General features: G+C 35.1%; 1 protein-coding gene across 4 annotated transcripts in view; it reads left to right on the top strand.

Moving 5' to 3' along the window:
- Positions 1-15,000, top strand: part of LOC135221901 (probable G-protein coupled receptor CG31760) — a 979,933-nt gene that overhangs the window by 594,576 nt on the left and 370,357 nt on the right. For all 4 annotated transcript variants that reach the window (XM_064259885.1, XM_064259884.1, XM_064259882.1 and 1 more), the window contains one exon: positions 13,004-13,123. In XM_064259885.1, the coding sequence (XP_064115955.1) occupies positions 13,022-13,123 (102 nt within the window). In that variant the 5' untranslated portion in view covers positions 13,004-13,021. The remainder of the gene's footprint in view (positions 1-13,003; positions 13,124-15,000) is intronic.

Raw genomic sequence — 15,000 nt, 5'->3', positions numbered from 1 at the left:
CACACACACACACACATATATATATATATATATATATATATATATATATATATATATATATATATATATATATATATATATATATCTCCATATATATACAAGGTGTCCGTAGAGTCTCTTTCAATTTAAAATATATTGTAAACTTCTTTGATGAGATATCTTAATCAGATTTGTGCTGAAACCCATAGTAGGCTACACACATACATACATACAAACATACATACATATATATATATATATATATATATATATATATATATATATATATATATATATATATATGTATTTGAATTAACAAAGGTGTGAACAATCTCATATGTTGTAGCCTTGTTTTAATAAATACTATTTGAAAAAAAAAAGGTTTGAACTTTTAACGACAATATTATCACATTATTAGGAACTTTGATGAGATGAAATTTAAAACCTTTTGGAGAGAATATGAGAATTTTTCATAGAACAGTGGAAAATTTCTTGGGGGCATCTCAGCAGTATATCATTTCCGCACTGATATATTGCACGAGTTGTAAACGATATCTCACATCAAGTGCCGTAGGCTGCAAATGCTTATAAAAATAAGTTCGTGTAATATATCTGGCAACTTTAGGCATAACTTCATTTGCAGGACTAAAGCAGTACATATATATGTTATAACTCTGCGCATAAGTTGTGGGTAACTTAAGTGATGGTTGTACTAAATTTAAATAATATCCCATTAACGTGTGTGCAGATGCAAACCATTCCATTGAAGAGTATCTCATCAGCTTTCGAACGCTTAATGCAAGGTTGAGCCTAATCAAATCAAAGTTCATCCAAATCGTCGACATTTCGTCATTTCTCTTATTTTATAATATCATTAAAATAAAGTTTCATACAAACGCGCGCGCCCATAAATCGTGCATTTTATTCGGACTCGGTAAAATTACGTTCTGAATTAACTATCAATATTTTTTTTGTGAGAAAAACGTTACAATAACATTAACCTGGCTAGTACAAAGTTAAATTTGCTAAATAGATAAATTAAATTTAATTTGTTAATCTTAAGGCAGGTTTTATTTCATAGAAAAATCTCGCCTTGGTTTAATATCTTAACTTTTAAAATATTAATTTTTGTATTTGTAATCTCTAAGTAGCTATAAAATTATGATTTTAGCCACTGTTAATGCCCAATATGCTGCTTCATTCCAATAGTTAGCATACACTAACTGGTATAGTTTGGCAGGTAGGCCAGTCTTCGTTTTGAATAAATCTTTTCTCTTTAAGTGAAGTGTGTTACTGTACCTCAAGAAAAATTTAATTCTGAGAAATATGAAAGAAATATTCCAAAAAAGAAATCCAAGCTGGAGAGGCAGCCAAAGAGAGAAAAACTGAGCATTCTGCAAAATTGGCAAAAGAACAAAGTCGGGCTTTATACTAGGCTTTAGCTTATGCTGAGAATAACAAAAGAAGGCGAGATCCAACCTCCAGCTTACCCGGGGTGAGTGCTAAAATCAACGGTCAAATAGAGCGTTGTTTCACCAACGACAATTAAAAGAAATGCACTATATCTTATTAGAAATAATTTTTCTGTACTGTTTAACATGCGCATTATTTATTTTTTTTTACATTTTCTCTCTAATAGATAAATCATAAATATCCTATCCTAAAATTCCTGTATCTTTAACTAGATACGAAACACCTTTTTCAGACCTTTTATGGCTTTCCTATCCCCGGCACCGCCCAACCCCAACAACAATAACAAAAGTAGTTTGTAGGCTTACTCCCCTAGTAAGCGATAAAATAAAAGCAAATGCAGAAATACAGGTGTATATGGTACTGCATACATTCAACAAAACAACTGCTCTGTGTTCTCGGTGAAATTTAAACCTAGACCTTTAATGAGCTATTTTTGAGGGCCTTAAAAACCAATAGAATGATGATGAACCAAGACAGGTATGTGCCCTTAGGCAAAGTGAACGGAAATCCAATATTGGATGGGATTATTATTAAATCTACGGTAGATCCAGAGCCAAGGGGACAGCAGTTGGTAATGTAATTATCGTGAAAGATCTGTAGGACACTCATTATTCATAAATAGACCGTTATTACTTGGGATGATAGAGAACGACAGCTGCTTCATCCATCCAGGGTAACGACAGAATTCATGTTACCGTTTAAGTTTTAATTCATACTTGGATCTTTTCCGTAATAATCTTTTATTTTCCCACTCGATCACAAACCTTAAGCATGTATATAGTTTTCATGGAACCACTGTAGTGATTATATTTTTTATTCATTAATTTTGTTAAAATTACCAAGACCCACGAATTTTATCATATCTGCGATTGTTACAGACGAAAAGGGTTGTTGCATATTTTGGGTTCTGTTTTGGGGGTAAAAGTCGATGCCGAATTCTGGTATTTCGAAGAACTCTTCCGGTAGTTGTATGGTCAGTAGCGAAGTATGTTTGGAGATGCCCCGGTATGAATTCGTTGAATGGTAATTGTCATTTTATTTTCTCAACTCCATTTAAGTACCTATGTGTGGAGTAACACTGTCGTAAAAATATTGATGAATTTTCAACCTTTTCTTTCGCGAGATTCTGGTTTCTTTCAGGTAATATTCTTGTTTTTCTTATAAATATATAATTCGAACTGCCTTGCATTATCACCCTTGTTCTTGGTAATATTGTTATATCTGCGCTTTGAGCTATGACTTTGGATATCAGCATAACATTCTTGTTTTAATTAATGAGTGCAGTGCTTCGTTGGCTGAGTTACACTAAAAGTATATGTTGCAATGCTTCGTTTAACGTTTTCACGATTTGACAATAAACATACTTTCCGCAGATTGTGCATTTTGATATGATTTACTCTTCCCTTTTTTGAGGGTACAGTTAGGCATTTTCATCCTCTTTTTTTTTTTTCACTTTCCTGTTACTTCGAAAGGGCGTGAGACAGGCTGATTGGAAAGCTAAGTTGCTTGGTGGGTTATAGGAAAGCGCCGTCGTCTTTACCTAATCTGTTCCTTCTGAACTTTTTATAATTTCTAAATTCATCCTGCCTGTCCTTCCCCAGTCACTCATCACGTCGGCCTGACCCTCAGCTTCTAAGTAGGGTACTAACTTATACCGATAATTACATTGTCCTGTAATGGTGTTTTATGACACATGCATTTGACACTTCCTGCTTTTATGGCGCACTGGACACACCACTGAAAACGAGGGTAACTTTTATAGGCGTACCCTTGTGCGATGGGAGACCATGATTCTTGTTTCATTTCAGACTAAATTTAGATCGTACACAAATTTAGCCTTGACGTTGTTTCGAGGCATTAGAAGAATGGATTTTTAATTTGGCTAGTACTGAAGACTTGAAACATTCGTGTTATAATTGCCTCAGGTTTGTAATGCACTCACAAACCCTCCCAACATTCTTGTATAATATTTTGAATGATGAATGTTGCTTGAAGAACATCTAAAATTTGGTAACTTTCCAAGAATAGCTGTGGTAAGGATCGTCTCTGGAATGTCATATTTCTCAAATAACCGAGTTTTGGACCTGTATGTGGATCAGAATTATCTTAAAACACAAGCTCCAAGAATCTTTAGTACAGTACAGTTGAGAGAGAAGAGAGAGAGAGAGAGAGAGAGAGAGAGAGAGAGAGAGAGAGAGCAGTTCAGCCCGCCAGAATTCAAAATTCCTTACAATTGAAGTCTTGCTCAAATAATGCAAAATTTAACTTCAGTGTCATGTAGTACGTTGATGTATATATTCCTATAGCAAAGAACTAATGATGTTTAGGGCAATTTTTTTATTATATTTAAACATGACCAGTACAATTAAATGATACCGAAAAAAATTAGCAGATATAAGAATAAGTAATCAGTGATGAAGTTGATCCAGTAAGTTGAAGTTATGGCGCATACGCTTTAAAACTGCTTCAGTCTGTTTGAGAGTTGAAGACATCCGTGTACGTTACATGACATTATTTTAGGGTTTTATAGAAAATGATTGGATGGCCTTTGTTACTGGGGAGTGTATTATTGTGACATTTCAATAGAATATCGATGGAGATGCTTTGTGAAACGAGTAGCTTAGACGAACACTTACCGCACGTGAGCACTAAAGGTTGAACCGACTATTACTGTTAAAGTAATTTATAGAAAATAACGAGACGGAATTTTAAAAAATCGAGTTTTGCAGGATTTCATCTCATTCTACTCTGACCACTTTACGCACTGAGCCCTTCCAGATTTCGGTTAACGATTTCGGCGCCTTATGTTCTTCTAAGTAGATTACTGTAAGATGTATAAAATCTGCATATTGTACTCACATATTTTCTAGGTAAAAAATCATACGACTTGTAAAGATTAGAGCTAAAGTCCCTGAACACTATTCCCTGAAATACCATACAATATAGATAGGTAAAACTCCAAGCAAACTACCAGTAGTCAGTCCATTTGTGATCATTTTCAAAACGGTGGAAGTTAACTACATACCGATAATTTCCAGCACTAAGCGTTACTACTCTATATAAAAGCATCATGGTTATGTTGGAGATACCTTCAGAATTAGTTTGAATAGGTCTGTTCTTGCAGCCATTGTTGGGGTGTTTTGACGTAATCTGTAAAACATGAATCTGCACCCCAATTACTTCATCGTGTATGTGATCATACTGGCTGTTGGAGAAGAATTTTTGCACTCGGTATATATTATATGTAGCAGAGTTATAGCAACTGTAGCGATGTAAGTTAGCCTACCCCTCACCTTTTTCAATCCACAGTTATACAAGTCTTTGGAGCATGTAGGTGCACCAATGCGTCTACATTGAATGCACAGGGTTTCGTTCAAAAGTCACTAACTGGCAACTTAACTTGCCACATACTCATCTTTTTTAAAATGCTAAAACACATTTATTTGATAAATCAAAGCCATAGTAGGTTTCATATTAGTGAAATCTATCATAAATATAAAAATTGGAAGAAAATAGAATTTATGATAGGCAAATTCTGGAAAGAGCGATTGTTACACATTTCCAGACTTTGCGTTCATCCATAGTTGATGCGCTCAACAAAATAAGTTTTTTAACACCTAGGTTCAAATTTTACCTCAATACAAATGTAAAGTAAGTTTGCATAACTTTATGATTTTGCATTAATGGCAACTATAATATCTTAGCTAAACCTATTTGATTATTTTTATGCTTCAACGCTGAAAAAATAACTAAATCAATGCAGAAGTACAGGGTGTCCATAAAGTCCCAGTACCATTACAGGTATTTATTGTCTGTAGTGGTACCGGACTTGATGGATACCCTGCATTACTGTAGGTGAGAAGCATCTGAAATGAATGGGTGGGCTTGGTCTACTACGTGTGACTCAACTATGTTCTTAGCTGTGTTTGTTTTCTTTTCTTGCCAAAATCACATTTCATTTAACATTTACATTTCCATATTAACAATTTCAAGTATAAGGCCATATTAAGTTATTAAGTTATTGTACATATTTTCACACTTCCAGTTCACTTTTAAATCAATTAAACACAAAATCAGTCAGTGGAACTTTTAATTACATAAGTCTTTTTCCATCACAAGAAAATGTTGTGCGTAGGCCTTATGTAATACTAATAATTACCTTCTCAATATGATTTTAAGGCTTATCATCTTTTATTATTTAGTCAAGTAGATTGCTTCTCAGGCACCTTAGATTTTGTGTTTTGTTTTGCTGGTCCTATAAATTAGTATCACAATATGCAGCAGTTTCAACATAGCCTAAAACGTCAGATTTCAAGGAACACTATTAGTAATTAAATTTTATATATTTTAAGGATGTTGCTAAAACTATTGAACCTATCAGGCCGACTGTTATATGCTGCAGTGATAGTTATGATGATCACTTCCAGTAGCCAGTTAAGCGTGCTGCCATTGGAACCACTGCCCACTTTGTCACGCCATGCTTTCAGCTAAGCAGTTAAAAAAAATCACTTCACATGGATTACAAATGACACCATTGCATAAAGGAGATCATATTTTTATACCCACATGGGAGTAACCTTCGTTGTGAATTCGCAAACTTATCGACATTTATGACATTGGCAATAAGTTAAACACTACTACTAGGCAACACCACCGTATTTTACTTTGCCTCGGAGATTTTCGACTATATCCAAAAAATTACGTGGCTTGATATTCGTTCATCTAGAAAAAAAAAGTTGAAGATAAAGTAACCTTGATATTTTTTCATTTGGATGTTCTTCACCGCAACTGCCAATGCCTATACTCTGTTTTTTCCATCTGTCCACCAGCGTGAGGTGTTTGCGTATGGTAACACTGGGTCCCGGGCTTTAGATAGTTACATTCAGCTTACATTCAACGATAATAATAACCTTATTTCGAATATTAACGGTGTAATTCGCATACTGTAAATTATTAAAACACTTTTCAGTTGCAAATGTACACCCAGATATCCTTTTATTTACCTAAAACTTACACATAGCGTAACTTTTTAAAGCCCGGGACGCCGTATTACCATGCGAAAACACCGCAGGCGGATGGATAGATGGAAAAAAAAAACAGAGTATAAGTAGGATGCCTCAGGATGAACAGTAACAAGGCGATAGAAAGGATATTTCAGAAGCGGGAAGAGGCTGATAATCCACGAATCCTTTTGGATACATGCCAACTCTTGAAGTGGAGGGAGATCTCTCTCGTGTGTGCTACCCATCCCTTATTTTGGTTTTGAGAGCAGCTATTATCCTCCCATAAAAAATCCAGAATCGGGAAAAAAATTCGTTATTAAAAGTTTTACTTAGAGTGCATTTCCTTGCCTTTTTGTTTATCCCAGTGATCTGAGTTACTGGAAAATTGCCGGTTTGTAGTTTTCATTCATATGTTCTGACCTTAGTTTTTTTTCCCTGTACTCAGAGGTTACATAGTTTCTGCAATATATTATAGCCTATTCACAAGGCCTAAATTTTCCCTAAGTGGGCTATGCTTTGTTTATTATGGAAACGGAGATAATTGCCATTTTTATCGTTCTCTGCTTTCAAGACAAACAAACAAATAAATAAATGAATAAACAATGAAAAAAAAAATTTTTTTTTCTCTCTCTCTCTCTCTCGGTACTAATACCACTTATCGAATAATTTTTATTAATAATAAACTATATCCTTTTAGAAAAATATGTAATATGGCATTGCTACATTGGGCCTTGATAATAATGATAATCGTTTAGGGGAACTGTAACAGGCCAGAAATCGTAGGACGTTCTAAGGAAATTGCCACGTTTGACGATAATCGGGGAGTCTTGTTACATATACAAAAATTTCAAAGCAAATATCCCAACGACCAGACATATTTTGTCGTCTTGTTTATGGTCTCGCGTGGCGATAAGCGAAAGAATCGACGAGTTGTCAAAAACGTGTGCATCTAGCTTAGAAAAGGGGTATATTGGCCATTAAGCACGATTTAACACGTTGCCATGGCAACGGGAGTTATCAGATTTCGCCCCCATCTCCATTTCCACCTACGCTGTTTCCGTCCTTCGCCACATCTTCCCTTCACAGGTTTCCAGACCCGATCACGAGTTTCTTCCGCCCCAAGGAAGTCGTGATCATGTATGCAAAGGTTTAAGCTCTGCAACTTTGACAACCATTATTCCGACTCTTCGTTATTTTATTTTGTATATGAAAGTGGAGTTTCTTCCATGAATCATGTAGTGTTTTTATCATATACTACGTTAAGAATTAAGTCTTCGTTCACCTAACAATTTCTGTTGTTTAAGATTTAATGTGAGCTGTCCTCTTTCTACTCGCATGTAAAGAATCTCGACATAGACTGTGCCATAGAGAAAAGATGAATGTACTGTATAATCTTCTCGTAACTTTTGATTCAACAATTTCTACAGTTTACACTGTTCAGCACAATGACATCTGGCTCAAACAGGGTTAACTATTTAATGTGCATGCGTTCCCCCTTGTAATTAAATTAGGTGGATCTGTTGTGTAATTACTACACAGCGCCAGACGCCGGACGATTTCATTGTAATGGCCAGAGTTCTGGAAGACCCTTGAATTGTGGAAGTGGCTGATTGGGACTAAGGTGTGATTGGCTGGGTAGTTTAGGGGAAGATCATTAGCATATTGGCTGATGAGCGCTGCCGCACGGGGAAATTAATATGCAGACACTGATTGGGTTATTGTTAATCATAACTTCCCCTTCTAGTCATCGACTCTCTCTCTCTCTCCTCTTAGCTTGGTGCCAGGGAGCCTATATAGGTGGCCGTGACCTATCTCAAACCTGACCGACTGTTGTTGAGCTAAGCAGTTACTTAGTTCTTAGATGACTGTCGTGGGCTGTAACAAGGATGGAGAGAGAAGGAGGGAAGAAGAGATGAAAAACTAGACGTGAGGGCTTATTACTTCGCCAAAGTGTATGCCATCAAAACGGAAGGACCTCGACGAGGTAGTCCAAACTCCAGCAATCATATACAAGATATTCTTTCTCTCTCTGTCGCTAACGTTTATATTCTATCTTGACTTTTCGCCCTACAAATGAGGTAAATTTTCACTCTTATTCATTTCCCATCCTGCTCCCTGGCGTCCATATTTTGCATAAAAAAGAGGAACAGAGAGAGAGAGAGAGAGAGAGAGAGAGAGAGAGAGAGAGAGAGAGAGATTAGGGGAAGGGACAAGGAATGACAAGGCACATCCATATCCTCTTCGAAGCGTCCAGCTTTTTTATTCATCCACATAGGAACCAGACCCTGTGGATTATTTGGAGTCAAATTTCTTTATTCCTTTTTTGGAATGAAATCAAGTAAACAACAGCCACTTTTATTTCCTACAACTTTTGCGAAAACACCACCTCATATGAGAAGTTTGTCAGTGAACGAGGAGAAAGAACGTTGTCGAATGTTTGTGGTGGTCTCTTGTTGCATTCCTTTGGGGAATTTGATGTATGGGAAAATAAGAATAGAAGAATCGCGACACAAAAGATAAAACCAATTTTTGTATGCTCGATTTCTTTGTGAGAGAAGGTAAATCTCGAGGCAAAAGCTAGATTTATTTCACGGTTCTTTTTTATTTAGTGATAAAGTTGAGAACAAATCCAGGTTTCCTTTTGAAGAATTCTTAGAGTGTAGAATCTTTTCTAGCAGTGTTTTTATGTTTTGTGTAGTAGGTTCTATGGCACAACCGTTTATTTTTACTTTTATCATTTACCTCCTTCCAATGTAACACAATCAGGTTAAGCATTGAAGGTATTCGTAAATATTCATAAATACATTGCTGGGGCTCTTCAATATTTTGTGATATAATTTCAATTGCTGATTAGTATACTGGCTTAGCTTTAGTCGGATCTGCTTCCAATCATTAGATATATTTTCTTTTCAGTTAGAGTTATCTGTACAGTCTAAATTTTGCACATTACCATTGGGAAATTTGTTTCAAGATTGCTGTTTGATAGCTGCATCTATTTGCACAGAGCTGAAGGTATTTGCTCATCGTCGTGAATGTGAATTGATTTGAAGAAAATTTTATACTGTAAAATGTCTGTACATTCTTAATCTTTATAACGGTGGCGTTTAACAATTAATGTCAGATAGTAATTTTCGCGTATCAGATTCAATGATAAGTTTTTATTCAGTTATTTTCCTCATGACAAGTATTCTTTGTATATATGAAGTTGATGCAGAGAAATAGAGACTGAATATAGGTATTGATCTCTTTTAGTTTATCATATGAGCTATGAGGTGTTTTCATGCCAAACATGACTGAAAGATTGGAGGTTCAGTATGCAGTTAAAGATCGAGCTGTTATATATAAAAGCTGGATTTCTCATCTGTTGACTTGTAAATGTAAGCGAAGTCGTTCAGCGGCTCCACTAGGGCATTTGTCCATAACGTACTGCTGCATATCCTATTTATAAATTTAAGCATCAAATGTAAGTATTTCACTTTTTAAATCTGAATAACCTTTGTCAATCGGTTCTTCACATTCGAATCCTGTTATGGCAGTTATCATATGGGAATATGAATAACATTTAATTCAGTCATCTTGGATTTGTATAATTTCACCAATCAACTAACAAATTCCTTACAAAAGATTTTCTCCAACATTACGAAAGTCGAAAAGAGACTATCTTGAATGTCTTGCGTTTGCTGAGGTACTAATCACGATGCAAGGAGAAGATAGATTAACTTGAAAGTTGCAAGTGTTGATACATCCTTTATGGTAATTAGCTAGAATGGTAATAAGCCTGAAATGAAAAAAATAATGTCGTTTTGTATAGTGTTAAAGTTTTTCTTTTTTCATTTGTTATATATCATTATCTAATAGTTCTTACGGCCAGTGAACCCACATACCAGAGAATTCAGTGTAGAATGGTTGAACTCTCTCAAGGCTGATTCTGGTTATAGGTAAGAATGATTATAGTCCCTGTGATACCCTAGACAAGATAATACTATTCTATTGTTTATGGGATTCTATCCGATATTTATAATACATATGAGAACAAGTCAGTCACTGCTTTTAATGCTAACACGAGTAGTGTCAATTTTAGCCTGTGATTTTATTTCATTACACAAGAAGGAAGTCTTACATTAATCGGCCGTTGGAAGATTCCAGCTTCAAGACAAGAGCTTGGTAACTATTGTGGAAAGCCTAATGTGGAAAACACAATGGATGTAACAGTGCTTTTATCCTGACGACGTTTTTATTAATTTTTTATTTTGAGCCATATCCTTCTTACCAAGACAGTCTTTGTGGAAGAGCTTGACTTTTTCTCTGATATAATATAGATATATATATATATATGTATGTATGTATGTATGTATGTATGTATGTATGTATGTATCTATGTATGTATGTATGTGTGTGTGTGTGCGCGCTCGCGCGCGTAATCATTTTGCAGTAAAAATGGCATAGCAGTAGCAATCTGAAGACTTGCTGAGAGAGCTAAAAAAATACATATCTCTGTGCTTTCGATTCCACAAATCTCCACTCATCATCCAAGTAGGAAGTCTTTCAACCTATCGGTGCTCTGAGGAGCCTTGCTGGCATTATCACATACTATTCTCATGGGTTGGTTTCAGGGACAGTTTCTAAGCTATATCGACTTTTTTTTATCATCTCATCTATATCTCATCGCTGGCTCCTGTTATTCTCAAAGCTTAATTCTTGTATTAATAATCCTTGAAGATATAGTTTCAGCAAATTTTTATTTGCCTTCCTTATTCTTTTGCTAATTCGTAACTTTAAGATTTTGCTGTTAAATATCTGAAAGACCGAACATCAGTCACTTAGACTCCATTTAATGCTGTTTCATCCTTGAGGGGATATTCCGTCCTCGTTATTTATGTATTTCTTAAGTTAATCTTAAGCACCATCTGTTTATATTCACGATACATTTTATGAACCAAACTATGCCAATCTTATAGCAGTGTCCTGATTAACCCAGCATCACGTATGTTATAAATATACAAAGATTCTGTTATGACCTCAATCTAATCTCCCTCTTCCATTTCAAACAACTTACTTTTTCTCTTTTTAATCATAAAATCATGAAAAGAGCAAACAGGAAAGCCGAAATATTTCCTTGCAGCGCTCTACTTTTTTCTGCACATTAACTTGACAAGTCTCCATAAACATTAATTTCAGTTACCTTTACATATTCAACTGGGATACCATAGCGACGTTAGACCATCCAGAATACTGGTGGTTGAACAATTCGATATGCCTTCATGTTTTTAACTTCAGGGCTATGAGATTCTGCTCGAGCTGAGCTCCACAACATTACCACGAAGGTGGTTTTTAGTGGCAGGTGGGCACAATCAGGTAGCAAGACAATCACTGTTTTGGCGTAAGACCCTACTGATATCTGGCAGGCCTGTTTGCAAATCGGAAGTTCAGTCACACTAAATCGTCCGTGACGAAAGACCTGGTACTATTTATCGTTTCTTACAAAAAACACTTTCCTCCCACCATCTTTAGTTAACTTCATTCCACCATCTGTTGTGTTCTATTTTACTTGAGTCTGATGACGGCGAGTCGTGTGTTAAATATCTGCTGGCTTTTCATGTCTGAGCTCAGCGGGGTCAAGTTATAGTGTGGTAGGATTTCCTTTGCTAAATCCATAAGCAACCCAGCATCTGTCATAAGGGCTATTGTAACTGTTAGAGTGAAACGTCTCATCTAGTCGGATGGTCGGAAAGTTAATCCTCTTGATAGGGGTGGAGTTGAGCTTTGATGCCTCTATCATTTGTCATCATTAATAAATAACAATTATTCTGACGATCAGAAAGCAGTGTCTATTAGTCAGTAACTCTCATAAAATGCATATGACTTGACATACATACATACATACATACATACATACATACATACATACATCATACATACATACATACATACATACATACATACATACATCTTTACAAAGCATACTACATAATATGCATATAGATATGAAATGCATGTATGTATACATGTATGAATGTATATATGTATTCCCATTCGTGCACACTTACTACTTACTTTCAATAAGCGAATGGTATGGAGCCCATTACTGGAAACTGAAAGTGTAATTTGGATGTAACTTTACCACAGGTAAAATGTGAATAGGAATAAATTGATCACTGGTATTTTCAGTGGTTTGCCAGCTGATGCTGCAGGAGAGCATCTGCCATTGATGCAACGCTCTTATGAAAAAATTCTTTTAAGTCTCGAGATGGACTTTAGGTTTGATTTCGGGCACAATTCATTACCTTAAATTTGTATGGAAAGATACAATTTTGAGTTTATTCTGAAGAAAGGTTGCGATGAAAAAAAGTTGAATGCTGGCATAACATTGTAAGATTTTAATTTCTTAAGTCGTTTGGAGTATTTCAGCCTCACTCCATAGGGCACAGGCCATATTTCCTATAACCTACATTCAATGATTTTCCGTTATCAGTCCTAACTACAGTAGAATTGCAATTCATTAAGAAGACAACATTCTTACGTAATACTATTTTTTTCTTATCTCGCAGGACCAATGAGCGTGAAGGATGTGGCGGTGTGGGCGTGGTATCGTGTGGGCGGTCAGCGTGATCGTCCTGGTGTGTTGTGTCAGCCACCTGGTGGAGGGTGGCGCAGGATTACAGGACATGGTGAGTTGCAGAATCGAAAGCTTTATCTTGATCTAATTTTTGCTTGCGATTCTTTTAGTGTATCTGTCTGTTTGTCTGCTCCAATCAAGAGTTTATATATACATATATATATATATATATATATATATATATATATATATATATATATGAATAACTTGATCACGAAGTATATAAAACGTGATGCTATGTATAAATAAAGGTTTTTTGCCACGAAGGAAAAAATGAAAAAGCGAGATAGCCAAGTAATTTCGGTAGGGTCCGAACAGGACCGAAAGTACTTGGCTATCTCGCTTTTCATTTTTCCTTCGTGGCAAAAAACCTTTATTTATATATATATTATATTATATTATAGTATATTAATTATATTATATATATATATTATATATATTGAAGTTAGTCAGTTTGGTTGACCGTACTTAGTATACAGCGTAGCTAATTTAGTAACCATCCTGCAAATTTTTTCTTGGTAATATTTTTATCAGTTTGTTTGGCAACATTACAATGTGCATATCATATAAAAAAAAAAGAGAGTTAAAAGAGGCTTTCATTAAGATGCACTAAAAAGGGAACAATGATTTTTTGAGACACCAGGATTTTCGAACAACTAATCATATCTACAAAAATAGAAATGTGATCGCCAAACATGGAAGGAAATGCTACAAGAGAAGAAATAAATTTTTTTATCTTCTGTGGCCTCTTCTTCCATGTTTGGCACTCACGCTTTCATTTTTTTTAGCCATAATTAATTGTAAGAAAATCCTGGTGTGTTTAAGAAAAATATATTCAACTTTTTATTGCATTTTAATAATTTTTTTTTTTTTTTTTTTTTTTACACCTAGTTTTCACAGAAATGGTAACCGACTTATGTTTGTCGTTATCGAAATTGATATCCTGTCGAGCCAAAGAAAGTTTGAAAAATCCATAGTTATTTACCGAGTCAAAATAGTTATAAAAAATCCGAAGTTTCATACAAATCCCGAGTTACTGGGAGATGTCACTGTAGGGTCACTAGAGGTCACTGATGACCTACTGTTCATGTAAGGTTGTAATGTCACCGGGATGGAGTAACAATACAAAATTTCAAGTCCACCATTTGAGTTACGGGCTTGTCTATGAGCAAGAGCACGTGCTGGCATAAGGCCAGCTCAATCAAAAACTACTTCAGACGAAGGGACAGGTCGGGAAATTGAGTTACAAGATTTGAGCAAGACAAAGAAACAAACTGACGAAAAAGAAATCTAAATAAAAGCGCATAATAACTAATTTTGTAGGCGGAAGGATTGTTATACCCTTTGGCTCTGTTGTACATATAGAAGTGGTATGCAGACCGTTTGCCGAAATAGTCGGAAGACAATTCTTTGAGAACAATTAGTCAAATGATCAACTAGTCGAACTGACAAGGAGTATAAGGATTATTCGTAGAAAAGCCACTAAATATGATTGTAATGAAAACAAATGGAAAGGATATTTTTTTTATTAATTTCTTTCATTTTGATAATACAAAGAAAATGCTTAAAACAAAATAAAATGGTTTTATTAATGTTTTTATTTTAATATACAAATAATAGAGTCGCTTTTAACTATATTTAAAACACGAAATAATTTTAACATGCATATTTTAACTGAAGCGTAAATGAGAAAAAAGAATTTTATGAATTATGTGCAAATGCTTTCAGGAACCTGAAGCCTTCGTCTCTCATATAATCGTGCACATCATTTTCAGACGCTCATTTACTCGAACATAAATATTTATTTTTCTTAGAAATACTAATTCCCATTGCTGCATGTTCGATTAAAATTTTATTACTCACTCCCTCCTTTAAATTTTTTCTAAGTAGTTTGGGAATCGTCGGATAGTCCACCAAAACATGTATATT

This window comes from Macrobrachium nipponense, chromosome 3 (genome assembly GCF_015104395.2).
Source record: "Macrobrachium nipponense isolate FS-2020 chromosome 3, ASM1510439v2, whole genome shotgun sequence".
Lineage (NCBI taxonomy): Eukaryota > Metazoa > Arthropoda > Malacostraca > Decapoda > Palaemonidae > Macrobrachium > Macrobrachium nipponense.
The sequence above is the reverse complement of the archived record's forward strand: the minus strand, read 5'-3'. Positions and strand labels throughout refer to the sequence as shown.